We start from the raw sequence: 27,899 nt of genomic DNA on the forward strand, positions 1-27,899 counted from the left end.
TTTGTTTTTGACAGATTTTCAGATAGAGCAAGTTGGGATGGTCAAACTTTCCACCAGAGTACTGTCACATATTGTACAAGAGTGGACAGGATTAGTCTACTTTCCTGTGAAAGCATGCAGGATGGCTCAGGCTGTCTACGAGAATGTGAGGAATTAATCAAGCTTCCTAGGGATTCGCATAACTTCTTGAGTCAGAATAATTGGTCAGTTTGCTACAAAAGCAAGTGGACTGTTTTGGATTTGGTCAGATTTTCCATTGGATCGTGCGGGATTGATCAAACTTGATGACACCGTGTTGGTTTGGAATTTAGAGACACCACCAAACAAAGCACACACGGAACTATTTCAGCCATTGAAGTTCCGGGAGGACATATTACCGCGGTGCACAAGAAGAAAGTTGCTTGATGGCTGCCAAGCAGCAGACAGCTAACTGTGGCTGTAAAGGCATCCGGACTTGCCTGATATGTGAGGTAAATGATGACAAGCGACATCTGCTGGACAAGAAAGCCTCGGTAAGTTTGACGGTCAATTAGTAAAATAGTCTGAGTGTGACGAAAGGTTTTACAGTAAGCCATCTGTTTAGGTGCCGCGTTAGCTTTTCTTGCTAGCTATACTCATGCGTTAACACGTCCGCCATATTGGAAGGGATCAGAGTGGATTTGACGCCAATTCAAGTCTATGGAGTGGGGCGTGTCTAATTGAAATAAATCGTCTTTTACTTGCTTTTGTCGTTAGTAACTAAATACATATCTGTATTTTCTGTTGGACTTTTAACCTTATGGGTTTGCGTTTTCCATTCCAGGTGCATTATGATTTCACCTATGATCAGGAGTCAAAATTAGCAGTACCAAATGCTGGTAATGTTCATCAGGCTTTTCCATTTCCTGGTGTTTTCCTGTGGGAAAACTTTGTGTCCGAGGATGAGGAAAAAGAGCTGGTTGCTAAAATGGACCAAGACGTCTGGAGAGAGTCTCAGTCTGGTCGGCGTAAACAGGTACTTATTCCAACAGGATATAACTGAATATATATTTTTCCTGTTTGACCTTTATGTAATACATTAATTATCATTGCCAGTTTTCTCCATTACAGCACTAGAGAGCCGATTTTAATTCCCTTCAATCCAACCCACTAGTTCATTTCCAGGATTTGTGTGTTTCTGATGAGAGAAATGTTGACCTGTACATGTTGCAGCCTGAGGAAACACCCTTCGCTTGGTCAAATCTTCTGTTACATTAGCTCTAAAAGACGTCAAGCTTTCCTGAACTGAAATATTTCACATTCTTGCTTGTATCCCAATCAGAAGTAAAATTCACAGTTAATCTACATATGGAAAAACATTACTGCAAAATTTAAAGAAGTTTAAAACAAGAAAATTGTTTTAGACGGTTTTAGTGCTGCGTCTCCTTGATATAAAGAAAACCAAGCCAAGGTTTGAATTATCCATTTTTTATTTGATTATCAGTTTTGAATGATTTTTGCATGGTTTTCCCAGAGCGCTATTAATACTATTGCTGAAGATTGACCTACCATGTTTATAATAAATAAACTTGTTTTTCTTAGGACTTTGGACCGAAGGTAAACTTCAAAAAGCGGCGTGTACGCCTCGGTGGTTTTAGTGGCCTCCCTGCGAACAGTCATAAACTAGTGGACAAGATGTCCAAAGAGCCTCTGCTGGCTGATTTCCTCCCTGTAGAGCAGTGCAACCTGGAGTACAGTCCCGAACGCGGCTCCGCCATCGACCCTCACCTGGATGACAGCTGGCTGTGGGGGGAGCGCCTGGTTACTCTCAATATGCTCTCTGACACTGTGATCACCATGAGCTTAGACCAGGGCTGGGGGGATATGGACCGAGGCGAGGTCAGGGTGGCTGTTAATATACCTCGGAGGTGTTTATTTGTCATGTACGGTGAGGCACGCCACCGATGGAAGCACGCCATACACCGGGAGCACATACACAGCCGGCGGGTGTGCAGCACCTTCAGAGAGCTGACTCCCGAGTTTCTGAACGGTGGAGAGCAGGAGAAGTTGGGGTCAGAGCTGCTGGATGTAGCGTCAAGCTTTAAAGGTGTTCCTGTGTCATGAAGAGATTATTTATGGATGAACTGGATGAATTCATCTGAATTCAGTGAACCAGAATGTTTGTTTTTAAACATGATGCAAATATGTACTAGATGTATGCTATGTGACGTTCAATGTTGCAACATGCTCGTGTTTGGTATGGTGTAAGATTTTTATCCATTATGCAAAATCCAAATGGAATAACTTGATGATTTTAAGATTTCTCTCTTGATAAAGAGCAACATGAGAAACAAATGCAATAATAAAATGTAATGGAAATGAGAGTTTGAAAGAAACTATTCATTTACTTTCATTATTAAAATCAATATGCAAATATTTCTTTTTTTACCTTTTGTCCCAAAGCACTAAAAGTTCATTTGTGGCACATTTTCCTGGCAGAAACATCCCCAACAATTAAAAAATACAGTACAAGAACCAGAGACATAGACCATTAGTAATTTAAATAATTTTTTTTTATTCCTCGAGTGACTACACAAAAAATTCAGATAGAAGTTCAACACACCATTATTAATCTCCTTGTACCTTTTTGTGTAATATTAAATGCCCTTGTATTCTGTTCCACTTTGAACCAAGCGAAGTGGGAGTCTCAGATACACGTCTCATGGATGTTTTACATCCTCCATTCTGTTACATGAAAAAAATGTACAGCTCTGGAAAAAAATAAGAGACCACTGCAAAATAATCAGTTTATGTTTTTTTCTTCCAGGTTCATGTATTGGTGAGATGAACAGTTTTGTTTCATTTTTTTGTGAACTGCTGACAATATTTCTCCTAAATTCAAAATATAACTATTGTTATTTAGAGTGTATATTTAAAGGAAATGACAACACATCAAAATAACCCAAGATCATGCAGTATTTGCAGAGCTTTAATAACTCAAATAAAACAAAATGCAAATCATTTGTAAACAAATTGTGTTAATGCTTTGGCTAAATAATATTAAGAAATCAGTATTTGGTGGAATAACTCCGATTTGCATGTGTTTTGGCTCAGCTTTGCTTGATGGTTTGTGACCATCCATCTTCCTCTTGATGATATTCCAGAGGTTTTCAATAGGGTTCGAGTCTGGAGATTGGGCAGTGGTCTCTTAATTTTTTCCAGAGCTGTATTTCAATTGAACAAATTGAAACTCTTCATCTAGCCCTTACTTAACATGGCATTATTATTTTTCGGGGTGGTCTCTATTCTTTTTGTTATGTAATTACAGCATATCAAAAACTATTGATTAAGCAATCAAATTTCCATAAAACTGTTTTATTTTTGTTCAGATTCTAAAACCTATAAAGTATTCAAATTACTAAGAATGTGCCGTGGTACACGACGAGCATTAAAGAGTTAAATATGTGGGTTACTTTTTTTTACTTATATTTACTTCATATTTACTTTATCCACCACAATAAATACCAAAATAATAAAGTATTCAGGTACCTGAGATTAGACACACTCAATATGGCGGACACGAGGTTCCACACGCAGACGTAATGACGTCACGCTGGACAAAGTTCACGGTACGTTTTCCCGGGAAAAGACGAAGTAAACCCCGGTGTGTTTCTGTAAGTAATGTATGGCTTATTTTGATTGTGGCGGATTTAATGCACATCCATAGCACGGAAAAAAACTATTTTTAAGGTTGTTCAATGTTATTTTAGTAAGTCATATCTGTACGATGTTCAATATTAGTTTATAGAGTTGCGTTTGAATAATAAACCATCACGTGCGTTTCTGGTAGCTCTTTTTCTGCTGATTCACTTCATGTAAAAACACACACAAAAATTATACCCAAATCTTCAAACTTTTCACTTTTCAGTAAGTTATAGTGCCTTTGGTGTAACTGTTTCTTTTGTACTATTGTAAAAAAAAAAAAAAAAAAAAACAGTGAAAAGTCTGTTGCGCTTCACTGCAGTTCCGGTGAATCATCTGAATCAGTGAATCATCTGACTCACTGAATCACCAGGTGTAAAGTGGCCACTTAAATCCCATTCTGTGTATTTTATTGCAGAAAGCTCTGAAACTTGATCAGACAATGGCAGGAACATTAAGCTGAAACTACGGTGCTATTTAAGCAAGGGGGGGAAAAAAGGCACCAGTCCACATTATTGTGTTGTTCATCTTTCACACAGCATCATGGAGAAGATTACAGAGAAAATACTGCTGGGGAAAGGCTCACCTAAAACAAACAAACTGGAGGAAATTACCAGCATAAAGTAAGTGTTTTTACAGCTATGGTCTCCAAATAACGATGAACTGTGTATATTTCTGGATGTAGAAAAATATACTGTGTGTTGATTGTCAATGACTGAGTATTGCTTTAGAAAGCGTTATTTTTTTGTGTTTTTATTCATACAAATCACATTGTTTTGTGTACATGTTTTCACGCAAAATGGTATAAGTACAAAAAAGTGAAAGAGTATTTAGAAGCAATATTTTAACATGGGCATTGATTTATGTTTTCCTTTCTAGTCTCTCACGTATGGGATTAAAGAAACAAGATCTCTCTGTAGCCTTGTTGAATAAGCTCTCTGCGCTGGAGGAGTTAGATCTTTCTGGAAACATGCTGCAGAAGCTCCCAGCAGGACTGTCCCTTCCCCGTCTTCGTCTTCTGAATTTCTCCAACAACGATATGGAGGACGTGACCTCGCTGGAGGTTCTGGCTGGCCTGGAGGAGCTGCGGCTGGATGACAATCTCTATCTCACTGTAAGAACTATCCTGTTGATTTACACATTGTTGTTTGTGTGTGTATTTTGTTTTTTAATTCAGAATTACTTTCTGTTGCTGTAGGTCAGCGATGAGCACAAAGTGATGTTCCTCTTGCCCAAGCTGAAGATCCTGAACGGGAAGGACATCAGCGCGACAGCCAACCACATTCGCTACGTGAACAGCGAGATCCTTATGAAGCGGGTAAGTTTGGAACTGAGCTTTTTTTTTTGTGTAATAAGGAAATTTACTTTTTTTGCACACATTATTTAAGATAATTAAATTGTCTAATAAAACATTATTTGTTTTTCTTTTACAGGTGATTGCAGTGTGGGAGAAGAGTTTCAGTCTCCCTGATCCAGCAACTTCTCAAAGCTTGAAAGAGCTTAAGAATAAATTTGTAAATGCGGCATGCTTTCAAGTCAAATATGGCCCCAGCTCTTTGAACGACTACACTAAATGGAGGGTGGGTGCATGAAGTTTGACCTTTCTTTAATTTCTCTATACATATGTCATCTGTTAAATTTGAATTCTGTGGTTCAGGTTGAGGTGATTGCAAAAGAATATTTCAAATCGCTGACTGATCCAGAAAAGGAGGAAGAAGACATGACAGCAGAGACTCCTGTAAAAGAGAATGGGGTAGGCCTTCAGTTTGCTTCAACAACAATACTGAAATGTCATATTTTAGGGTCTAATCAGTGCATTTCATGAAACAATGCATCCTTTCAGTCTCCTCTGAAGAGAAAAAATCATGACACTGATGAAAACTGCAATACTGCAACCCCCCGAAAGAGAAGGGCGATAATCCAGGCAGCGGAACCAGAGGCTAGTCCACGCAAATCAAGCCGGTTAACCAGCACAGCTTCGGTCGAAGCGAGTCCGAGAAAATCCTCCCGGACACAGGGGACCCCACAGAAATCTGACCCGAGCATCTCAAGTCCAAAGTGCATCAAAATGAACACCCCCGAGGCAAATCCGAGAAAGTCCAGTCGCCTCCAAAACACCCCAAAAAAAGTGACAGTGACGCCGGTGGTCATGACGCCCACTGCGAAGGGAGCGAAGAAAAATCTCAAAGTTCAGCTTGCGACTCCACAAGCATGCAGCTCCAGCAAGACGGAAAACAGAGCATCCTGGAAAGCAACTAAATACCAAGTTCCCAAGGTATGTGTTACGGCATACCGTCTTGTTTTATTTTTACTTATTATGTAACTGGGGCCATCACAAGCCTGGACATTACTATGATGTGTGGTGTGTATTGTTCTAAGACAATGGATGAAGACCATGTCTAGCTCTTCTGTGTTTAGTGTATTGTTGCTAACGGCTCATCACAAAGCCGTTATCACATCGTTGAGTGTCTCTGTGCAGGAGTCAGCCAGTCTGCAGCCTCTTCACGTCCTGCAGTGTCACAGTAAACAGGACAGTCCAGATGACTTCAGCACCCAGCTGTGGGCCTGCGCCTTCCAGCCAACTGACGACAAAAGCAGTGAGTGTCTTGCAATGCAGCATGTATAATTCAGGCTGTTTGCATTTCATCCAGGCTTAGGGGGGTCTTTTTACATGAATCAAAGATACAAAAGTGATACCAAGGACCAAGATTTTAGCAGCAAGTAACTGCTTTGGTATAAAATCAACATAGATGCAGTTTTGTGACAACAGCAAGGGAAAAAAATATATTTTTATAGGTGCCACTAGAATGATTTTGCTTTTGTAAATGCAGGTGCCTGGACACAATCAGTAGCTACTTGTGGAGGAGAGACAGTGTGTGTGATAGACTGCAAGTCTGGCCACGTGCTGAAGAAATACAAGGTCCCTGGTGAGGTGTGTGGATATTTCTGCCTGTAATACCGCTTCTTACCACCAGGGGTCTCTGGGTTCTCGGTGTAAAAAAGAATAATAATAATAATAAATTACATTATAATGACAACAACAATAATATAATAATAATAATAAAGAGCATAATAAAGAAAAACTAAGAAATACAAAAATAGAGGCGGCACTTCCTGTCACTTGTGTGTTGTGTTTTACTGCCATTATTGTCATTACTATCAAAATATATGTTAGTACATTATACTATATTATTCTACACTATACTATGATGGTGTATGATAGTATACTATATATCAAAATATATAGTGACATTAGACATTTTTGTGTGAATAACCATCTGCATAATTTTATGTTCATTTATTAGGAGTTCTTTACTCTGGCCTGGACCACGGTGTTAATGGCACGCGAGGGCGGCTGTGCTCGATCCTGCAGCATCCTCGCCGCAGGAGGGAAGAGAGGCATGGTGAAGCTCATCCACCCCAGAGCTAATCTGGCATACGGCGAGTTCCGTGCCAGCCGTCGAGCCATATCCGTGCTACGCTTCAGCCCGTGCCAGACCAGCTTCCTGTTCAGTAAGTGCAGAGCTAAATACTCATAGAGACTTATAGATCAAGAAAAGAAAATCTGTGCTAGATCTCAAATATATCACATTCCTCTGGTCTTCAGGTCACCTGGACACCTGGGTGTGTCTGTTAAAGTCTATTTAAAAAGATGTTTCAATGTTACTGCAAGCAGATACCATTATATAAGACTGGAAGTTAGTTGAATAGCTAAGGAACTATTTTTGTTGTTGTTTCAAGGTGGCGCATATGATAACAAGATCATCATGTGGGACATTGGCGGGCTGGACCGAGACTACAACTTCAAAACCAGGTTTGTTATCATGGCTTTCATGTACCACAATGTTAATCTGTCTTTGTTTTTGACTAAAATTGTGCATGTATATAAACATACACATGTGTAATTATTGTCGTCGTTCTCCCAGTCAGCTGATTGTAATGGAGACCTGCTCCACTCCTTTGCACATCTGCCTGCCACCCGGGTCCCCAGACACACACCTCATCTCTGGCTGCGACAACGGACTGTACAGCTTCGACATCCAGCTCAGCAAGAACATGCAGAAGAGGTGCTTGTTTCTAAACACGTGCATTTATTCTTTTCGGTGAAGCAAACACATGCCAAATCTGATGGCTTAAGTGTATTATTAATTACACGGTTTCATGTAAACAGTGTGCAAGTAAGAATACAAGTCAATTGTGTGATTTATTTCTGGTGAGCTATTTCTGTAAAGGTTTCACTGTATGTGTAAGTGTTTGCTGGTCTGCTTTCCAGGGCGGAGGAGATGGAGATTGTATTTCCTGTGTACAAGAAGGGCAATAAGGACAATAATTACCGCACTATTGATGGACTCAGCTTCCTTACAGAAGACATAGTAGGTGAGTGAGTCAAGCCATGGGTATATGTCAATATATTTTTTATTACAACCTGTATGATGGATGCCCCACGTTGATGGATTAGTAAATGCATTTAAAAAGTCATTATTGATATGGTTTGGAAGATCAGTGCTCTGTAATATAAAGTCAAAAAAACCCAACTCTAAAGTCAGGGCTTATTTTTTGCACACATGTATTTATTTGCCAGTGAGGAAACAGCTGTTTGTGGCTGTACTTACACTAATATCCTGTTCTATTTTTCTCTCTCTCAGCATCCAAGAGTCACATGCAGGGCTCTATCTACTTGTGGAGTTGGAGTGGTACGAGGGCGTTGTGCCAAGGGAGGAAAAAGGAGGTGTCTGCTGTGATCCTGGCTGAACTGCAGTGGTCCAATACAGACATCCCATACCTGTCTCTAAACACATGCCCAGGTTAGATTCTATCTATCTCTCTCTCTCTGTATGCATGCATGCATGTATGTATGTATACACCGATCAGCCATAACATTCTGAGCAGTGCCAGGTAAAGTGAATAACAATGATTATCTCCTCATCATGGCACCTGTTAGTGGGTGGGATATATTAGGCAGCAAGCGAACATTTTGTTGGGGGTGAAGGCTGGCCTGTGTGATCCAATCCAACAGATGAGCTACTGTTGCTGAAATTGCTGAATAATTGCTTTCTGAAAGGTGTCAGAATACACAGTGCATGATGGGTCAGGGCTGTTTTGTCAGCAAAAGGGGGACCAACACAATATTAGGCATGTGGTCATAATGTTATGCCTGGTCAGTGTTTCCTCCATTTTTGTATTCAGTGTTTTAAAAAAAAAAGATCTCATTCTATTAAATCTGTGTTTTTAACAGATCCCTATAGATATTAATCAAGGTTACTTGTTTTTATGGATGAGTCTTAGATTTTGTTTTACTGGCCATGCAGTGAACTGCACATTAGAGTATTTGTAGGATTTTCACATCAGATTACTTCTTCTCTTACACCTTTTGTTTGCATGTGGATGTCAGATTATTTCCACCCTTGTGTATGTTCCTTCTGTCCGTCAGTGTGTCATTACAGGCAACTGACACTTTGTGTACATTAATATAAAATTTGAAGACTGTTATTAAGCAGGTTTTAACAGTAATATTAGATATCTGTCTACGTTAGACCGTTTGTTGAATATATGCTGTAGTGATATATATTTGCCACTCTACAGGCTTTGGCTACGTCGTGTGCGGAGATGAGAAAGGCAGATTGTGGACGTACCACATCACGGACCTCGCAAAGGCCAACTTCAAGAGTGGAAAAGCAGTTCCTGCGACTGAGGTACGAGTACTAACCTGCCGACGGAGCTGTTAATGAGGGAGTGTCTTGGTTCTATAGAACGTTTAATAGAACATGGCTTTTGGCACACAGTCTGTATCAAGTCACATGACCTCCGTGATTAGAATTCCTGACAGAGATTACACAATACTGTGATAAATGTCTGTATTTAGGATCAGTGTAATAGGATCACTGGTCGTGTTGGTAAGCCTTGCCTACTAATCCATGAAAGGATGGCAAGCTAAGGTGCCAACTGGCAGCAAGTAGTTTCCATTATTGCCACAATCACATTTGAATTGCAGAAATAGTGTGATGGAACAGTAGGAGTAGTGTACACACACACACCACTTTGCCTGATTACTTACTGAACAAGGACACACAGTGTTCTATTTTTGTACAGCAAGCAGTGTGAGATATAAAAACCTTGTCGCAATGTCATTTCAGGTGCTGGAGTGGCCGTCTCCAGTGCGAAGTGGATCAGGCCCAGTCGAGGGGCCGTCCATTAACAGCGTTGCCATGGATCCCGAGCTTCGTTATCTGGTTGCGTTAAGTGACAAGAACATGGTGGTGGTTTGGAAACGAGAATCTGCCTCATGAAGCGATCCAGTTTCATTCTCCTTCTGTTTATCAGGAAATGCTTCTGAGCCACCAAAGCAAGAACAGAAGGATCCATTGCAGTTCTTGCACAGAACTAAATGTATTAGATTTGTCCAGATAATGAGCATTGATGAGACATAAGAAGAGATTAATTACTGCTGGACTGTCATTATGTGACCGAAAAGTATTTTATTCTGAAGGATTTGTTGGGTTTGATATCAATAATTGAAATCTTTTTTTCATTTTTAATCCTGTTTTATTTTTGTTTTTAATTACAAGTACTGTGTTTTGTTTGTAACAAAAAACAACTGTACATATGTAATGATAAATTGTGTTTTCCTTCTGGGAAATAAAAGAAATGTTACGTGTGTGTTAGTATCTAAGTGAGACTGCACAACATTTTTTATTATAACATTATACCACATACACGCTTACAGATGTATTCATTACTATGTAATTTTCCCAGTGATGAATGTGACGTATGTTTCCGTATGATCATCTTTATTCCTTATGTTTTTAACATGGTTTCATAATGCCAGGCCTGGGAACTCATTAAAATGAAGTTTTCATACTGCCAAGACAGCAGATCCAGACCGCAACTCCTCAGTAAACAATTCTTTTGTGTGTGTGTGTGTGTGTGTGTATGCACTGTATATGTGTAGGCTATTTTGCTCTAAACAATGGAGTATGCCAAAGTCAGACTGGTTATATGGAGATATTTCTGGAAGGATATGATTACAAGTGAACATCTGCTTAGAAAATGAAGCTTATTTGGAAAATTGGGCACGTGTACCAAAAGGTTGTAACAAAACCTTTTTGGCACGAGTTAAATGCTTGTATTTTGCATCATATGACAGAACACATCTGCAGCATTTTTACTTAAAATCTTGGGGATGTTTTAGAAACAAAACCTATTTCTAAAGTCGCCATCACTATAGAAACAACTGAACAATTAAACAGTATTGAGCGTATCCTCTCTTTGTGTTCTCCACAATGTGCGTTGCACGCGGAACACGCGTGATTGTCTAAAGGGCGTGGTTATCCAGCGCTCCTGGCTTCTGATTGGCTAATGGGTGGCTTTTTTTAGTCAAAACAAGCAGCCGACATTTGAAACTCGTTTAGAGAGGGTTTAGCTTCGCTGTGGGAGCGGAGCAGTCGGTGCGTGCCTTTGTGCACATAGACACAGCCTTTAGATGGCTTGGTAGGCCGCGCTTGGGCGTATGTTTGCGAGGAGACGGGGAAGCGGGTTGAACGAATTGAGCTTGTTCAGGTAACAAGGAGAAAATGCGGCGGAGAGTGGCGTGGAGAGCAGCGGAGCTGCTGTTGGGCCGCGGCGGCGGCGGAGCTGCGAGGATGACCGGACTCCGGCTGCTCCCATCGGCCACAAAAACACCTGCTGTGGAAAACGGCATTCAACAAAGATTCCGGTCCACGTCCTCGATGTCGACTTACTCCGAGCTGGCAAGAGAGAGATCGAAAACCGTCACGTCTTTCTACAACCAGTCTGCTATTGATGTGTCTGCGGAAAAGGTGACCGTTAGCTAACAAGATAAACAGCTCGCCTGCGCGTGAGCGTCACTGCTACATCACCTTGTTGTTAGTTCACAGACTACCAAGCAGTACTAACGTGACCTAACTAGTATTAGCTAGCCAGCCAGGTTAGCCTTACGCGTGTTACTTAGCTAGCCACCTAGCACCAAATGACTCCAGATCTTTTGACATCATATGGATTGTGTCTCCTTAAAGCGCCTCAGGCTGCAGATGTGTCTTAAACATTCGTGTCCGTTCTTTTATGTTTAGTGTATAATATGGAAACAGCACGAGTCCTCATTTGACTTCCAGTTGAAACGTGTCTTAATGTCAACAATTATGAGGTCAAAACAAGGACAGCAGACCTGGACCTGTTCCTAAATACCGCCCTCTGCTCCCTGTCTCGGTGATCTACACAGGGTGTGAGGGTTTAAGCAACCTAATGTCACCTAAAGGCTTTCACATTAATGAGTATAAGAGCGTCAGCACTGGAGAGATTTCAATACCGGTTTTGTTTTAGTACACTTGGCACTTCTTATCATCTTATTCCTTTCATATCTTTATATCAGTACTGAACTTCAGCACCAGTAGCACTGAGGCTTTGTTTTTGTTTTTGCCAGCTGTTTGATAGGTAAACATTCTGCTTGTATAGTGTATTTGTTATTAGGTTGAATCGGTGACACAGATTTGATCCTTTTTTGATAATTCTGATTGTGTATACGATCCTAAAAAAATGCGTGTCGTATAAACGAGGAATAAAACACAAACTTTGCAAATATACAAAAATCCTGCATGTCAGGGTGGTGTGATACAGTGCAATGCTCAAGTGGAGGGCTGCTACTCTCATAGTCCAGTATTTTTGAATAATGGTATGACCTGGAGCGCAATGTTCTCCTTCTACTATAACAGTGGACTAACAATTACAGTGCTGTGAGACATTACAGAAGAACAGTATTTCCTGTTCTCATATACACAACAGTTGTGATAAACAGTCTCATGACAAAGTGATCATCACTTTGTGTCGAAAAACAACAATGGAGGACAACTACAATCTTAGACTAATTGAGCTGTTTTTGTGTATGAAACCGTTAACATTGACCATAATTATGACTTAACAGTGTCCGAATAACGTGAATATTTAAAATATTATGGTTTTGACTCGCGTCAAGGCAATTTATAGGGACTGATTTTATATAAGGATTGAAAAAAGAAGACTGTGTTGTCACTTACATTTCTCACAATTGTAAAGTTCTAACACTGGAGACTCCTTTAAATAATGCTATAGAAATCCCCCTTATATGTGGATTGTCCACCATACAAGTTAGTTTTTTGACTAATCAGAATCAAGTATTTTGAAGCACTATGATGATGTTGTTGTTGTTGTTGTTGTTTACAATTATGACTGCTTGATGTTTCCACCCCTTGTTTTCTTTTCTCAGCCTTCTGTCAGACTCACACCTGGCACCTTACTCTATGCCGGCAAATCTCCAGATGGAAACCATATCCTGGTAAGTGCAACCTCCTAATTAAAAGCTATTTTGAGTCTGGGTTGTTAATTCTGTGTATGCTCATTATGCTATGTTATTTGGCTTAAAACTTTCCATGCTTTTCCGATGAGCACTTGGTCATCACCGTCATGTATTCCATGCTGTTTTACAGAGCAGCGCAAGATACCTACATAAAGAGCTGCCTGTGCGCATCGCTCACCGTATTAAAGGTTTCCGCAGCCTGCCCTTCATTATCGGATGTAACCCCACCATCCTGCAAGTGGTAAGTGCTTAGTAAAACCTCTTTGTGATTTTAGTGCCAGCACCTGACATAGTAAAATCCACCTCGTTCATGTTCATCATACTGCTATCGTAGTTGACCACGGATGTTTTGGATGTGGCAGTGAAGAAGGCTTACATATTTCTCAACACTGGACATTAAATGTTGGTGTTTCAGTCTAAAACCTGTTTGGCTCCACAGTCTGGGCAAGAAAGAAATCAGCCCCAGCCTCAGATCTGAGAGGACTAATGTACACTTGTTTCAAAGTTACAACCGTGAGCCCTGCTTTGTCATTGGCTGTCCTAAGAATCCAAGGCGTTATTGTTTAGTATAATCCTTTACATCCTCAAATAGCTGTAGGGGGTTAATAGTTTTTCTTTGGTTACCTGATCAGTAACACCTGTCTGTGCAAGTGCATGTTTTTGTGTATATGAGTACACCCCTAAGTGGAAATGTCCAAATTGGGCCCAAAGTGTCAATATTCTGTGTGGCGACCATTATTTTCCAGCACTGCCTTAACCCTCTTGGGCATGGAGTTCACCAGAGCTTCACAGGTTGCCACTGGAGTCCTGTTCCACTCCTCCATGATATCACAAAGCTGGTGGATGTTAGAGACCTTGTGCTCCCCCACCTTAGGGTTTAGGTCTGGAGATATGCTTGGCCAGTCCATCACCTTTACCCTCAGCTTCTTTAGCAAGGCAGTGGTCATCTTGGAGGTGTGTTTGGGGTCGTTATCATTTTTGAAAACTGCCCTGTGGCCCAGTCTCCGAAGGGAGGGGATCATGCTCTGCTTTAGTATGTCACAGTACATGTTGGCATTCATGGTTCCCTCAATGAACTGTAGCTCCCCAGTGCCGGCAGCACTTATGCAGGTCCAGACCATGACACTCCCACCACCATGCTTGACTGTAGGCAAGGCACACTTGTCTTTGTACTCCTCACCTGATTGCCGCCACACACGTTTGACACCATCTGAACCAAATAAGTTTATCTTGGTCTTATCGGACCACAGGACATGGTTCTGGCCATGTCCTTAGTGGTCCCCCCCCCCCCCGTAACACTAACAAGTCACATGACACCGGGGAGGGTAAATGGCTAATTGGGCCCAATTTGGACATTTCCACTTAGGGGTGTACTCACTTTTGTTGCCAACAGTTTAGACATTAATGGCTGTGTGTTGAGTTATTTTGAGGGGACAGCAAATTTACACTGGCTGTACACTCACTACTTTACACTGTAGCAAAATGTCATTTCTTCAGTGTTGTCACATGAAAAGATATAATAAAATATTTACAAAAATGTGAGGGGTGTACTCACTTTTGTGAGATACTGTGCGTGTGTGTGTGTGTGTACATATACACACTGCCTTCCTTCCTGTAACTTCTACTTTCATATGTTTTTGTTTTTCAGAACCATTTATGGCACGTTTTTATAACCCAGATCTTATGAAGTGAGTAACTGTTGCGCAGAGCTAGCTGAACAACGATGAACTGAATTGTAGTGCACTTTTCTTTTATATAGTCACGTTATTTAGAGATGTGACTTTGCTTTATGCAACTGATTCGTTTCAGAATGGCATACATTTAGTTGATTTAGCAGGCGGCCTTACTATATGCCATGAGGCTTTTTGGAAACCACTTCCTCCACATTCAGGCTCCTCCTTTTCAGGCTTTCAGCTTGTTTACAATGAAAGTCTCTCCTTGCAGTGAACTCTAACCTACATTCTTCTCGAAGCGAGTGAGACACTCTAGGAAAAGAGCGAGCTCGCTATTCATCTGTGGGATTGTGTGTGTGTGTGTGTGTGTGTGTGTGTGTGTGTGTGTGTATATATACTACATATAAATACACACATGCATACCATATACGTAAATGTATACAGATAGGGGTTGCCCTGATATGGCTTCTGAAGACAGTGTGCCTCATATATGCATCTTCATTCCTTTTATTCAAGTTCCTGGAAGTCCTAGAGAACATTGAACACATGTGCACATTGCTGGAACGCTGCCATCTGGATCTAACCCCCAACACCCCCTCCTTGTTTTTCTTCTTTCTTTCTCTCTCTCTCTCTCTCTTTCTCTTTCTCTCTCTGTCCTTCCCACAGCATGAGCTTTATATCCGGGCCTATCACATGCTGAGTGATTTTCCAGCAGTAAGTACCTGTTCAACGTTATCTCACTCACCCAGCAAAAAGGTTAAGTCAAGTTCACCAGTCTGGTTTCAGCTGCTCTATAACTACCCCATGTCCTAGAGTCACTGTGGCCAGAGACAGGAACCCGGGATAACTGTAAGAGCAGAACAGAACCTAATCCCGTGTTGCAAAATGCTTACTCAGGAGATTTTTCAGTCTTGCTCAATGCACAGAAGACAGCTTTTAGTCATGATGGCAGTTAAGGTGGGGGGTAATGAAGGGTTCATGAAGTTCTTGAAAGTTTCGAGGACATGTTGAGTAAGAAGAATTGGCAAGTTTCTGAGAATAATTATTTGCATTGCCAGCAATGCCTTAACAAGACACAAGGTCCGGTGTTTAGTTAGTTCAGGAAAGAAGTATTTAAGTACAAGCGTGTGTTTGTTTCCTGACAAGTTAGGAAATCTGGTTTCCCAATATATCCTGTAAAAAGTCCTGAACAGTTGTGTTTATTTGGACATTATCATCTTATCAGAGGTTGATTCCACCCCCACCACTTTGTGTTTGTCCACAGTGTTTTTTTTTTTTTGTTTTTTGTTTTTTTTATTATTGAAGGCATGGGCAGGGGTTAAATTAAGATTCAGGAAGGATTGCTTAATGCAATTTTCAGCATTTCTTATGTCAGTTTGTAGTTCTTTTTTTATGATTTCTCTAATTCTTCCTTCAGATTACAGACCAAGACACAGAAGCTCGCTACAGCAAGCTTGTTCAGCAGCTCCTCGATGATCATAAAGATGTGGTCACCCTGCTCGCAGAAGGATTTAGGGAGTGTCGCAAACACATTCAGGTATAAAACCGTCCATCTAGTGCCATTATTCCTTGACGGACGTGTAACGTTTCTTTTACCCTGTTAATTTTTGTTTAAATATCTTAGGATGAGACGCTGGTTCGTAATTTCCTGGACACCACACTGACGTCTCGTCTGGGCATTCGCATGCTGGCCACACACCATCTCGCCCTGCATGAAGAAAATGTAGGTTTCTTTTACTCCACCAATTTGTCTTTAGTCTATAAATAAAAGCCAAATGCAAATCCTTGAGAGTTAACACCTGGTGTTAAGTAATACCCAATTCCTCCATGACCTAAATGTAACGTCTAAATATAAATGGCCTTTTGCAGTGACTTGGCACTTTTGCTGATTCAGAGAGCAAACCTCTCTCTCGCTTGTGTAAACTTAAGCTGTGAATCATTAACATGTTTTCTGTGGTTACTGTATAGTTATTGGATGTGTCTTAAACGTTACAGAACTGTAACATTCACAGGTAAACATTTTCTTTAGCACATACACCTCTTGCTTACTCTGTAATCTCAGTTACACAGTCATAGATAAAGCAGGTTTGAGTTGAGGGAAAACAAGCAGGTTGCTGCTTAAGACCTGTAATGAGTTTGTGATCGTGGAACTGTGACATCAAATTAGCCTCGGGATTAAGGAATTATTTACAGAAGGGTCAAACTGCTCATTGTAATGGGTGATGAGGTTGTGGACACATTCCTCTGGGTATTTTCTTCATCTGCCAGTGTTAGTAACATGCTTAACACATTACTGGTGAACAACAAAAACCCTCGACATTTCTGAAGTTTGCAGAAACGCAATCAAAGATTTCAAACATTTACACATAACTTTACTGACACTGAAAATAAACATTTAATTTTAAGTGTACAGACAGCCAGGAGCACGAACTAAACGATGAGGTAAAGTCTGAAAAACTGAAGTGGAAGTTATTTTGACTCACTTCTATGCCAAAAACAAATTTTATTGGCATTAAAAAGCACTGGCTCACTTTTTCTTCCTTTTTTTTTCCCCATATTTTCTTTATTGATGCAAATTCCATAGAACGGGTGATTTTACGAAATGGTAGTACGTTTACTCCCTGACCTAGTGAGCTAGCATGTGAATGTGTTTAACAGAGACTCTAGGGGATAAGAAGTTCTACTAAATGCTGTTAATGTAATAAAAATAAGAAATTTAAACTCGACAGTAACGTGTATAAGAAAGTACAACCATCCAGGTAAAATGATTTGAATTCAATCAAAGAGCAAGCTGCTAACGTAGCTTAGCAAGTTTAAGCTAGGTTAGCTTAACTGTAGGAGTGAGTTCAGGCATTACTGTTAAATATCACATGATTTATTTGACTTTATTTAGTAAATAACATATATATATATATATATATATATATATATATATATATATATATATATATATATATATATATATATATATATATATATTTGGGCAAAACCAGAACTTGCTTTTATCTTTTGGGTGATTTTTGATTTATTTAGTTCTGAAAAATCTGGTGAGATGATTCAGGCTTTTCTGTTTGTTAGCAGCTGAGAGTGGGTGAGGGGCAGGTGAAATCTGTTTGTGGTGTTTGTAAACACTGTGAGTGTACATTGAGGCAGGCCAAGGTCTTTACACTTTACTGGATGATTACTGACTGCGATGATGTCGTTTAAAGTGATTGCTGCAGATGAATCTAAGCAGGGATGTGGGAGAGCATTATGTTCATTTTGTTGTCTTTAAGCAAACACAGTAACCAAATTGCTGACTTTGCTGTTTGTTTCCCGCACTGATGAAATGATGCCTTTTAGATTTGTTTAAAATGATTAAACAGATCAATCAGCTTTCTGAGGCAGTGTTAATCCACTTAAATCTTTGCATCTTCCTAACAAAGCTACTGTTTGCTTTGTTTTAGCCCGACTACGTGGGCATTGTCTGCAGACGTCTGTCCCCTAAAAAGATCATCGAGAAGTGGGTAGACTTTGCAAGGTGAGTCTGTCTCTTTATCTTTATCTCCCTGTCTGATTTGTTACCTTACACACTCCTGTATTTGCATTGTGAGTGTTGCTCTGATTAGGATGCAACCGAAAGGACAAACCTTAAAGTTCATTCCAGGTGGTCAGCGTCCCTCCGTTTGATTGTTCAATGGTGGGGGATATCAGTTGTTTATGAAGGATTTAAAAACACGGAGCATTTATCAGGTTAAATAAATATTGGCTAAGAACTAAAGCTCTGGAGTTTGTAGGTTTCATAATGTTTTTAAATAAGCCCTTCATTCAACCTCTCTGGAGAACGGACAAGAACAGAATTCAAACGTAGAGGAATTATAAAGAAAGAGGAAAGCAGAATGAAGCTCACAGATTTTCTATACATCATCTCCAGTTTATGGCAGGTTCATGGTGTCCCATTCTTCACACGCTGGCAAATGGCTTCATAAGAAAGAAGGAAAAACCCTGGAATAATTGTTAAGGTTTTTGAATCCAGGAAACTCGCATCTGAAGGGAGCTGGTCCTCTGTTCTTTGTTTATTCAATATTTTCAAACATTGAATGTTTTTCCAAATCCTTATTTAGTCTTATTTTTATCCGGTCGAGGTGAAATCCGGACCTGAACAATTTGTGCTCATTGCCATGGTTACATTCCAGAGTTGTGAGCAGCCAATCAGAAATCAGGATTTTCAGCGTCTGTGTAGACTTCATTTGAAATGCTCATTTTGAATTTGCGTATTTATTTTATTAATAATCGTATTAGATTACGTTATTGTGTTTTCCTATGCGAATGCGCCGCTCTGAAAACGAGCCAGTTCTAGCCGTTCTGGCTTGTCAAGTTTGCAGACATTCATGATATGCAAATGTCATGCTGCTACTTTGATCATCTTCAGCTTTGAGTTTCACCATCTTCCATCACTCCCCTCCAGCTGGATGTGATGGTGTTCTCTAGAGCTCTCTGTGTGTGTAGTGTTTTTGTGTGAGCTAGAGACCTCATCAAGCACTCCAGCACTCTGTTCCCTCAGTGCCAGGATAAAAAAAGGCAGACATTTCAATCCTGCACAATCAAGCAGAACGAGAAAGCTTTCTCATGTTAGGGTTTATAGAGCTAAACAAAATCCCACTTTTCCTGTTAGTAACACTGAAACTCTTTGTCTGGTTTTGGGGTGAATCCTCAATCCTAACGACCTCTGTGACCCTCACAGGAGACTGTGTGAGCACCAGTATGGAAATTCTCCACGCGTTCGCATCAATGGTCACGTGGCTGCCCGCTTCCCATTCATCCCTCTTCCCCTGGACTACATCCTGCCCGAGCTACTGAAGAATGCCATGAGGTAACACCATGATCAATACTCTAAATCTATTTGTATCTATGAACATTTCTCAAATGAGATTTCTGTGCTGTAACTCAAATTGAAAACTGACCTTACAGTTAAATAGTGACTAGTTTAGGAAAATCTAGACATCTGGTATTTAAACCAGACCTTTCAGTGGGTTTGAAAGTGTGTGTGTAATCAGTAATGTTTATGCAGTGTATTCTGTTGAATTTATTGCTGAGCTCACATGGTCTCTTCCTCTGCTTCATGACCTGAATAGCTGTGTGCCATGTATTTTTTTTCTGACCAGGACAGACCGCATAAGCGATCCATTGTTAGTCAGTAGAAGAGATCACAGGAAAGTAAATCTATCTGAGCCATTTCTTGCTTGGATCAGTTGTATCACAGCAAGACGTCATGTGATATCGTGCCAGAAGTTTAAAACCTTTTGCTAAAAATACTACTACTGCTGATTCATGTAATTCATTACCAGTTATATAATAACAGCTAATTCCCACAGACTCGTGCGATTGACCTGGGAAGATTTCTGTAGGGATATGTTTATTTAAGGAGTCTCCAGCATCAGCGCTTTGTCACATGCCACCATTTTACACCATGGGAACATTTTCAAAACAGAAGGTGGTTTTTTTTCCCCCCACCCAATTTCAGATTGTTAAATGTAACTATAAAGGGATAAAAAGTGTTATCAATAATGACGAAAACGCTGTAAAATGTGGAGTTTATGTGGAGGAAAATGTCAAATTTAGGAATGGGAATTTAACTGTACACCCATGAGAACATTGGGTTTTTTGTTTTTGTTTTTTACTTATATATCTGGACATCTGTTTTTGATTACTACAAGATTCAAAAGCAGATCCTGTTTTTCTTTTCTTTGCTTATTGTCAGACTGATGAGTCAAGCAAATTTCATTTGTAACTGTATATACCAACCAGGCATAACATTATGATTTTACCCCATTTTGCTGCCAAAGCAGCCCTGATCCGTCATACACTGTGTATTCCAACAGCTTTCTATCAGTACCAGCATTAACTTTTTCAGCAATTTGAGCAACAGTAGCTCGTCTGTTGGATCGGATCACAGGGGTCGGTCTTTGCTCGCCACATCAATAAGCCGTTTCTGCCCATCACTCTGTCGCCGGTTCACCACTGTTCCTTCCTTGGACCACTTTTGATAGATACTGACCACTGCAGACCGGGAACACCCCACAAGAGCTGCAGTTTTGGAGATGCTCTGATCCAGTCGTCTAACCCTCACAATTTGGCCCTTCATCAAACTCGCTCAAATCCTTACACTTGTCCATTTTTCCTGCTTCTAACACATCAACTTTGAGGACAAAATGTTCACTTGCTGCCTAATATATCCCACCCACTAACAGGTGCCATGATGACGTGAATAACACCGATTATCTCCTCACCTGTCAGTGGTCATAATGTTATGGCTTATTCGGTGTAATTCTTTCAAAACTTTTGGCATGGATTCATCTCCATATCTGGTCAGGTTTTGGTGGGTGTCTTCACACCTGTATTGTTTGTAGCAATTCAAAAACAGAGGACCTTGAATCATGCTCAAATTGATGAATTGTAATTACTGCAGCTACAAAAGTCACAATAAGCTGAAGGAGCTGCTGACTCTCTAGCCCAGTAAGTGATGCGTGCTAGGAGCAGAACCTCTGAACATAAATGGAGACAATGCGACAAACTAGAAGATGGTTTACATAAACACATTTACATTCAAGGCATTTGGAAGATGAGCTTATCCAGATCAACTTGCATATATCTCCTTTATGCAACTGCGAAGTTGAGGTTTAATGGCCTTGCTCAAGGGCCAGGATTAATAGTCTAACACCTTAACGGCTTCACATTTTGGATCTGTTTGGAAATGGTTTCAATCCGTGCGTTAATTATTTTTTAATTGTGCAGCTGCTGGTCCTTAGCTCCTAGCCATCGTGTGTAGAAACTCCAAAACAATCCCTGCTTGCGATTATCCCGTCAAACGAACATCTGCACAGAGGTTTAGCCAGTGTGTTTACAGACGCACTTTAATCTGTTCATTTGTTACATACAGAGCATGCTTGCCTTTCATTAGCAATGAACGTGTTTGAATAACCGGTTTGGCTTGTTTGTTTTTCTGCCTTAGAGGATATGGGACATGTTCATTTAATCTGGTATGAAAACTGGTATGTGTTGATCATTCCCAAGTCGTTCAGTGAAGAATGGTTGCCTCTGGAAGGAACAGCATCTCCTTGGTGACATGCCACAGCCCATAAGAGAGTGGTTGTCCGTTTTCACAGACTGAGAATGAGGAGGATGTGTTGATGTGGGTACCAAAAAAAAAAAAAAAACCTGTCATGTCCTGGTCATTAGGCATCTAAGCATGGACATAATAGAATTACAGGCATCAGTTTTGAGTAAAGACAGTACAGGGGAAATGAAAAGATTATAGAAGTAACTGTTCTGGTTAGTAAGATGTCCTCTGATATGGTCAATGTTTGGATGTTCTGTTCTGAATAACCATAGTGAATATTCCTTATCACCTGCAACTACAGAATTTCTTTATATGCATTTGTCCTGAGGCACTGTTCAACCAACACAAACCTATTCTTGGCTCTTTCTTCTCTCTCCAATTCCCACTACTGGAAAATACCCTTAGAGAGCTGCTAAGCTCTTCCACCTTTCCCACAGCCTTTCTAGGATTTTCCTACTACAACCCTGCTTAGGATAAAGAAAATATAAGATGCATACTGAACTAAAACGACAAACAGACGCTTGGCTAAGACTCCGCAGTGGAGTATGAGGGACAAGAAGACGACAGAGGAGTGTCTTGGCACGCTGTCGAGAAGGAATGTGAAACAAAGAAAAATTAGGCCAGAAGAAAGCTGACACGTTGGAATACAGATGTGGGGGAACCTCAAGAAAATAATAGTGGTTAGAAAGAATCTGTTTGTATTCACAATAGAAATTTGTCAAAGTGTGCTGAAAAAGCAAAAAAGTGAAAGCGAAGGTGTTCTTTTCTGGAAGTTCCTACAAGACATGAGTAATCCCTAAGCAGTGTATTTGAACATTCTAACCACTACCCTCTTGTTTTCCTCACATGTAAAGTCCTAGTAAACTCAATGCCCTATGGTTGTGCCACAGTGTTTGTGTTATGTTCGTTTAATCCTCATAAATTAAAACGTGTTTTGTGTCTGCTTTTCTAGGGCCACGATGGAGAGCCACTTGGACACTCCTTACAACGTCCCGGACGTAGTGGTAACCATCGCTAACAACGATACTGACTTTGTTATACGGTGAGTGCGTGTGTTTGAAGGGTACATTGTTGTTCCATTACGTATGATCAAACAAAAAACCGTATTTTGTAGCTTTTTTGCTTGAGCTATCTGTTTGCTCTGGTAGTGCATTAAAAGGGAAAAAATAAACGAAATGCTTTAAGCCTTTGATTCTTGGCATTGTTCCTTTGTATAGCTGAACTAATATGTATTTTTTTTTTTTTTCTTGTTTGTTTTTCCCTGACCCAGCATGACTCCTTTTGAGCATCGAGGCTGTTCTCTAACCTTTTAAGTGTTTATTTGAGGGAAGGGAAACAGAATGCAGCCATTAAGTAGAAAGTAGTCCATTAACTGGAGTTGCACTGTCACTGGCAAGCCGTGTCGAGTGCTGACAGTAGAAGATCTGTTTGTATTTTACGAGCGCACACACAAGGACCATGACCTAGTCAGCATTTTAACTACTTATGGCACTTCTGTAGCAACGAAGCATAATGTCCACCTGGACTCATTGCAGCTCTCTGCTGGAGAGCCACCTGGCGTATTAAACATTGAACCTCTTTGAACCTAGACGCGAATACACTACGTTACCAAAAGTTTTGGGACGCCCCTTAGTTCCAGTGAAATTTGTGAGGTCAGGCACTGATTTTGGACAGGAAGGCTGGTCTCCGCTCTAATTCATCCCAAAGATGTTCTATCAGGTTGAGGTCAGGAATCTGTGAAGTTCCTCCACACCAAACTCACTCATCCATGTCTTTATGGACCTTGCTTTGTGCACTGGTGTGCAGTCATGTTGGAACAGGAAGGGGTCATCCCCAAACTGTTCCCACAAAGTCGGGACCATAAAATTCTTCTAAATGTCTTGGTATGCTGAAGCATTAAGAGTTCCTTTCACTGGAACTAGCGGGCCAAGCTCAACCCCTGAAAAAACACCTGAATTTAATGATTTGAAAGAGTGTTCCAAAACTTTTGGCAGTTTAGTGTATAAGACTCCATAGATTCATCCAAGAGTCAGCCCTGATTTTGTTGAGTTTTTGTTCTCGTGCAGGATCTCGGACCGGGGCGGAGGCATCCCTCACAGCATCATGGATAAAGTGATGGATTACCACTTCAGCACGGCCGAGCAGAGCACGCAGGACCCGCGCATGAGCAACCTCTTCAACACCATGACCAACAGCGGCCCTCAGTCAGGCCCCATGCACGGGTGAGCGAGCTTTCTACCAGCCTTACATAATTACAGTAACAAACCTGCTTATTAGGCAGACAGTCAGACGAAAGCTGATTACTGTATTGTTCAAACAGTGTTCATTGTTGCTTTTCCATTTAAGTCCTCATTGGACTTTCTTTCCTGTGTGGTGTATTCTTCACTGTGGCTTTCGTCAATGTGTCCGACACTATATTCGGTGCCTAACAAACTGTATCATCATGCAGACATTCACTGGAGCTATTTAAATCTGCAGGACAGTTGTATTCTAGTCATATGATTTTGCCTCGGTGGTCTGAGCACTCGGGTCAAACCGATCCAGTATAGACCGGTTTAACTGCAAGGGCTTTGGTGTGATTGTGATTTCATAACAACACTGCCCCCTTACTGTGAGCCTTTCTCAAAGCACAGCTTGATCTAAAACAAAAACACATACGGGTCTTAGTCAGCACTGACTCGCCTCACCTGCACTTACATGTATTCTCTTAAATAGACTCCATGTTCTTGATTAAGGAGCTTTCTGGTACTCCCTTGTATGTTTTATGTAAACCTTATCACTATGTCGCCAGAACAAATAATAAGAAAAGAGATTTATGAGATGTAAACAGTTTGTACAGAAATATAGTAGAGAAGTGTTTATTTTGGAGTAACACAGTGTTTGTTTGGGCAACTGGAGCAGACCAGTGAAAGTAGCCCCCAAATTTGACCTCTAACAATATAAATTTTGTGTGACCCCTTTTTTTTTTTTTTTTTTTTTTGTCCCCCCATATAGAAATGAATATTCTTTGCCCTGACTAAGGCCTTGTGTAGTTATATGGAAATTATACACATTTGAGAGGCAGGTGTAACATGAACGTTATTATTATTATTATTATTATTATTATTATTATTATTATTATTATTCACAAACTCTGTGTACCTTATGCACATCCATAAGAAAAAAGTGACTGCCATGTTAGAGCAAAACCATCCCTGATGCCTGTAAGGTTTCCAACACTTCTATGTTAAACTCTCTCTCTCTCTCTCTCTCTCTCTCTCTCTCTCTCTCTCTCTCTCTCTCTCTGACTGTTTGTGTGTCTCTCTCTCCAGACTTTCTGCTATTGTCATGATTTGTTGTCCTACACTTGGATACACTCATAGGGTGTAATACGTCAGCTTATATTCTGACATCCCTGGTTATTTTATGCACAATATCTAATCTAAATCTCTCTGTATCTGTAGGTTTGGTTTTGGCCTGCCCACCTCCAGAGCATACGCTGAATATCTGGGCGGCTCGCTGGCCCTTCAGTCCATGCAGGGAATCGGCACCGACGTCTACCTGCGCCTGCGCCACATCGACGGGAAAGGAGAGAGCTTTCGGGTGTGACGCAGCAGCCGTAATCCCGCCAATCACCACGAGAGTTTGTATTTTCCACCCAAGGCCTAGAAGCTTCATTGTTCTCATCTTCACTGACATTGCTTCCTGTCCGTTTTTCTTTTTTTTTTCTTTTTTGCATGAAAGCATCTGAAGTAAAGGAAGAAAAAAGACTTGAATGTGTTTTAGAGAAGAATTTTGAAGTTACAGAAGAGAAATTCATCTGGAAGATGGCACATTTGGATAAGAATTGAACTCATGAAGGGGCTTGCAGCTCTTTGCGGTGACTAAGTGATGGTGCTCATGGGTACAGATGCAGAACGTAACCGTATCAACAGCCTTACAGAAACAACTAGCCTGAGTAGCCCATTGTGGAATTATTACTGTTTGAAAAATTCACATATTTCTCCCCACAAGCTTTTGTTTTTATTTAGGAGACAATGTTTAAAAAAAAATTCAGGGTCTTTTTTTTTTTTTTTTTTTTTTTGTGAGTGTATGTCCTGTTTGTCATTCTTTCCAGGTTTTCGATTATTAAAAGGTATACTGAAGTAACAGTTATTCATATTTGAAGATCCTCTTCTTCAGGTGTCCTCCTGTATATGTGGCCTGCTTCAACTCACATTCCAGTAGTCAGTTGTGAAATATAGGACGTTTTTGGAGTTTCAGGTTAGGTTTAATATAATAGCATTAATCACAGCAGGCCAGGCTGTATTACCACCACTGGAAAATGACTGTAGTGTATAACACAGATTTGAACCTATGGAGGATTTTATTTGAGAAATGGCCTGAGTAAAAATTATATTGTAGTCAGAACATGCATGTTGAAGGACTGACGTTTGTATTTTTCGTTGTTTGTTTTTTGTCCGATTTTGCCCTCTACAGGGTAAAGACTAGTATTACTGACGAACCTACGTATATTTCATTATTGTGTACAAAGCTATGACCTAATCTGCACATGGCCAAATGATGGTGTGAGGTGTCCAGAATGATGTCAAGTCAAGGATGGGATCATTTTTATTAAATTTTTATTTGTTGCTGTTTTTTGTTTGTTTATTTTATTTCCCCTTTATAGATGCCAAATATGCATAGTTTATGGGCATTATAAAAAAAAAAAAAAAAATCCAGATTGAGCAACCATCTGCTTAATCTGTGGTTTTCTTTTTTCCATCACTAACCTTTAGTCCAAACCGTGTCTCTAGAGATATTTCAAGTAAAGTAGAAAACCTTGGAATATGCAGGAGTGCACGGTTAAAGGAGAATAATCAAACGGAGATACTGTTCTGAGTCTGAGCCAGTGTCTTCGTTTTAATTCCTCTTCTACATACATTATACTTTTGCATAATTGATTCGTTTATAGTTCCAGTGAAATGTTGGCAAATGTCTAAATGAGTTCCTGTTATCGTTTCTGTTCAAAGTGATGTGTTCTAACCGATCGAAACGGTTCTCCTCTCACCAGCCTTTCATTATATTTGTCTGTTGAAGTTAATAAAAACAAGTGTTCCTAAGAAACAGCAAAGTGTCTGAAAAATGCCCAGCTAAAGCTTTTCCTCTGAGTGTTTTCAAGTAAAAACGCTGGAGATTTCTTCCAAAATGTCTCATGAAAAACATCATATCATCGATTACAACACAAGTCCATGTGTAGATTAATGTATAATGTAGGATATTAATCCCATCTTCTGCTCAATCGCACTTGAGAGTTCGACTTCGCTGTGGTGTAAAGTATTTGCTCCGTATCTAGAGATTCAACATGGGAAATGAATTCAATTCTACAAACTTTCCACATAAGGAGTAGATCTATTTTTAAGACGTGACCTAGCCGTCTTTCCAGCCCTGAGGCCTGGATCCTTTTGTTTATACTTTGAAATGTTAAAGATGTAATATTTCTAGTCAGATTTCAAACTTTTCTTAGACGCTACGGAGCTAAGCTTGATTGACTGAAATGTATTTGAGGTCATATTTCTTCACACACACACACACTTCTCCACAATGACTCTGTCTACCTTGGATTCAGTTGATTTTTTTTTTTTTTTTTTTTGGTCTGTTTTTGCTTGGGTTTTGTCCAGGTTTGAGTTTGTTGTTGTTTTGTCTTCCTTTACACATGTTTGTCATTAAAAACCTTCACTAAGGGTGAGACTTTGTCTTTATGGTATTTTTAGGATATAGTATATCAAATCAATCTCCTTGAGCTTGTAGTGCTTGTTGAAGTTTGATTCAGAACGTAACCTCACCCCAAACACACTGTTACTATCTGTAGTGGTATTTTAATCGTCCCTTTCAATTACTACATGTGGTAAAAGGGGCAATTTGTTTTTAGCAGCAGTCCGTAACTATAAACTACACCAAACTGTGTGTGTGTTAATGTTGACAGAGTGTGGTCAGTGAAGGAGTGCCTAATAAAGCTGTCACTGGGAGTGTATTTAACATTTTACAATAGCCCTCCTGTGGAACATGGCCTTATGTTACGGCATTTTCTTTTATAATGTTTATTAGTTAAATAGAGAAAAGTCTTTCAAGACAAGCACAAGCACATTTATTTCCTTCTTAC

General features: G+C 40.1%; 3 protein-coding genes across 4 annotated transcripts; all 3 read left to right on the forward strand.

Annotated features, from left to right (window-relative positions):
• The first annotated feature begins 359 nt into the window (after positions 1–359).
• On the forward strand, positions 360–2,758 carry alkbh4 (alkB homolog 4, lysine demthylase). The gene is made up of 3 exons (XM_058382634.1): positions 360–512; positions 803–994; positions 1,561–2,758. Exons 1-3 carry the CDS (start codon positions 405–407, stop codon positions 2,080–2,082), a joined length of 822 nt encoding a protein of 273 aa, XP_058238617.1. The 5' UTR covers positions 360–404; the 3' UTR covers positions 2,083–2,758.
• An 833-nt stretch (positions 2,759–3,591) lies between these two features.
• Positions 3,592–10,459, forward strand: lrwd1 (leucine-rich repeats and WD repeat domain containing 1). Of its 2 annotated transcripts, none has more exons than XM_058382617.1 (16): positions 3,592–3,632; positions 4,079–4,283; positions 4,540–4,774; positions 4,859–4,978; positions 5,094–5,240; positions 5,318–5,413; positions 5,504–5,935; positions 6,140–6,257; positions 6,492–6,592; positions 6,966–7,173; positions 7,402–7,474; positions 7,587–7,727; positions 7,934–8,037; positions 8,307–8,465; positions 9,244–9,353; positions 9,795–10,459. In XM_058382617.1, exons 2-16 carry the CDS (start codon positions 4,204–4,206, stop codon positions 9,945–9,947), a joined length of 2,277 nt encoding a protein of 758 aa, XP_058238600.1. In that variant the 5' UTR covers positions 3,592–3,632; positions 4,079–4,203; the 3' UTR covers positions 9,948–10,459. The 2 variants fall into 2 exon arrangements, with proteins under 2 accessions (XP_058238600.1, XP_058238601.1); XM_058382618.1 differs by having other exon boundaries at positions 3,594–3,632; positions 4,200–4,283; positions 9,795–10,458.
• Positions 10,460–11,054: 595 nt separating this feature from the next.
• Positions 11,055–26,863, forward strand: bckdk (branched chain ketoacid dehydrogenase kinase). Its single transcript, XM_058382619.1, has 11 exons — positions 11,055–11,477; positions 12,917–12,985; positions 13,137–13,247; positions 15,346–15,393; positions 16,097–16,216; positions 16,304–16,402; positions 18,126–18,199; positions 19,403–19,531; positions 22,731–22,820; positions 23,845–24,000; positions 25,222–26,863. The coding sequence occupies exons 1-11, from the start codon at positions 11,232–11,234 to the stop codon at positions 25,364–25,366; spliced, it is 1,287 nt and encodes a 428-aa protein (XP_058238602.1). The 5' UTR covers positions 11,055–11,231; the 3' UTR covers positions 25,367–26,863.
• Positions 26,864–27,899: the final 1,036 nt, after the last annotated feature.

Source organism: Hemibagrus wyckioides, linkage group LG28 (assembly GCF_019097595.1).
Source record: "Hemibagrus wyckioides isolate EC202008001 linkage group LG28, SWU_Hwy_1.0, whole genome shotgun sequence".
NCBI lineage: Eukaryota > Metazoa > Chordata > Actinopteri > Siluriformes > Bagridae > Hemibagrus > Hemibagrus wyckioides.

Coding starts and splice junctions, on each gene's coding strand:
- bckdk (XM_058382619.1), top strand. CDS start 11,232: ATGCGGCGGAGAGTGGCGTGGAGAGCAGCGGAGCTGCTGTTGGGCCGC. Junction 18,200..19,402: donor AAGTGGGTAGACTTTGCAAG/GTGAGTCTGTCT, acceptor TGACCCTCACAG/GAGACTGTGTGAGCACCAGT. Junction 19,532..22,730: donor CTACTGAAGAATGCCATGAG/GTAACACCATGA, acceptor CTGCTTTTCTAG/GGCCACGATGGAGAGCCACT.
- lrwd1 (XM_058382617.1), top strand. CDS start 4,204: ATGGAGAAGATTACAGAGAAAATACTGCTGGGGAAAGGCTCACCTAAA. Junction 8,038..8,306: donor CCTTACAGAAGACATAGTAG/GTGAGTGAGTCA, acceptor TCTCTCTCTCAG/CATCCAAGAGTCACATGCAG. Junction 9,354..9,794: donor AAGCAGTTCCTGCGACTGAG/GTACGAGTACTA, acceptor ATGTCATTTCAG/GTGCTGGAGTGGCCGTCTCC.
- alkbh4 (XM_058382634.1), top strand. CDS start 405: ATGGCTGCCAAGCAGCAGACAGCTAACTGTGGCTGTAAAGGCATCCGG. Junction 513..802: donor TGCTGGACAAGAAAGCCTCG/GTAAGTTTGACG, acceptor TTTCCATTCCAG/GTGCATTATGATTTCACCTA. Junction 995..1,560: donor AGTCTGGTCGGCGTAAACAG/GTACTTATTCCA, acceptor TGTTTTTCTTAG/GACTTTGGACCGAAGGTAAA.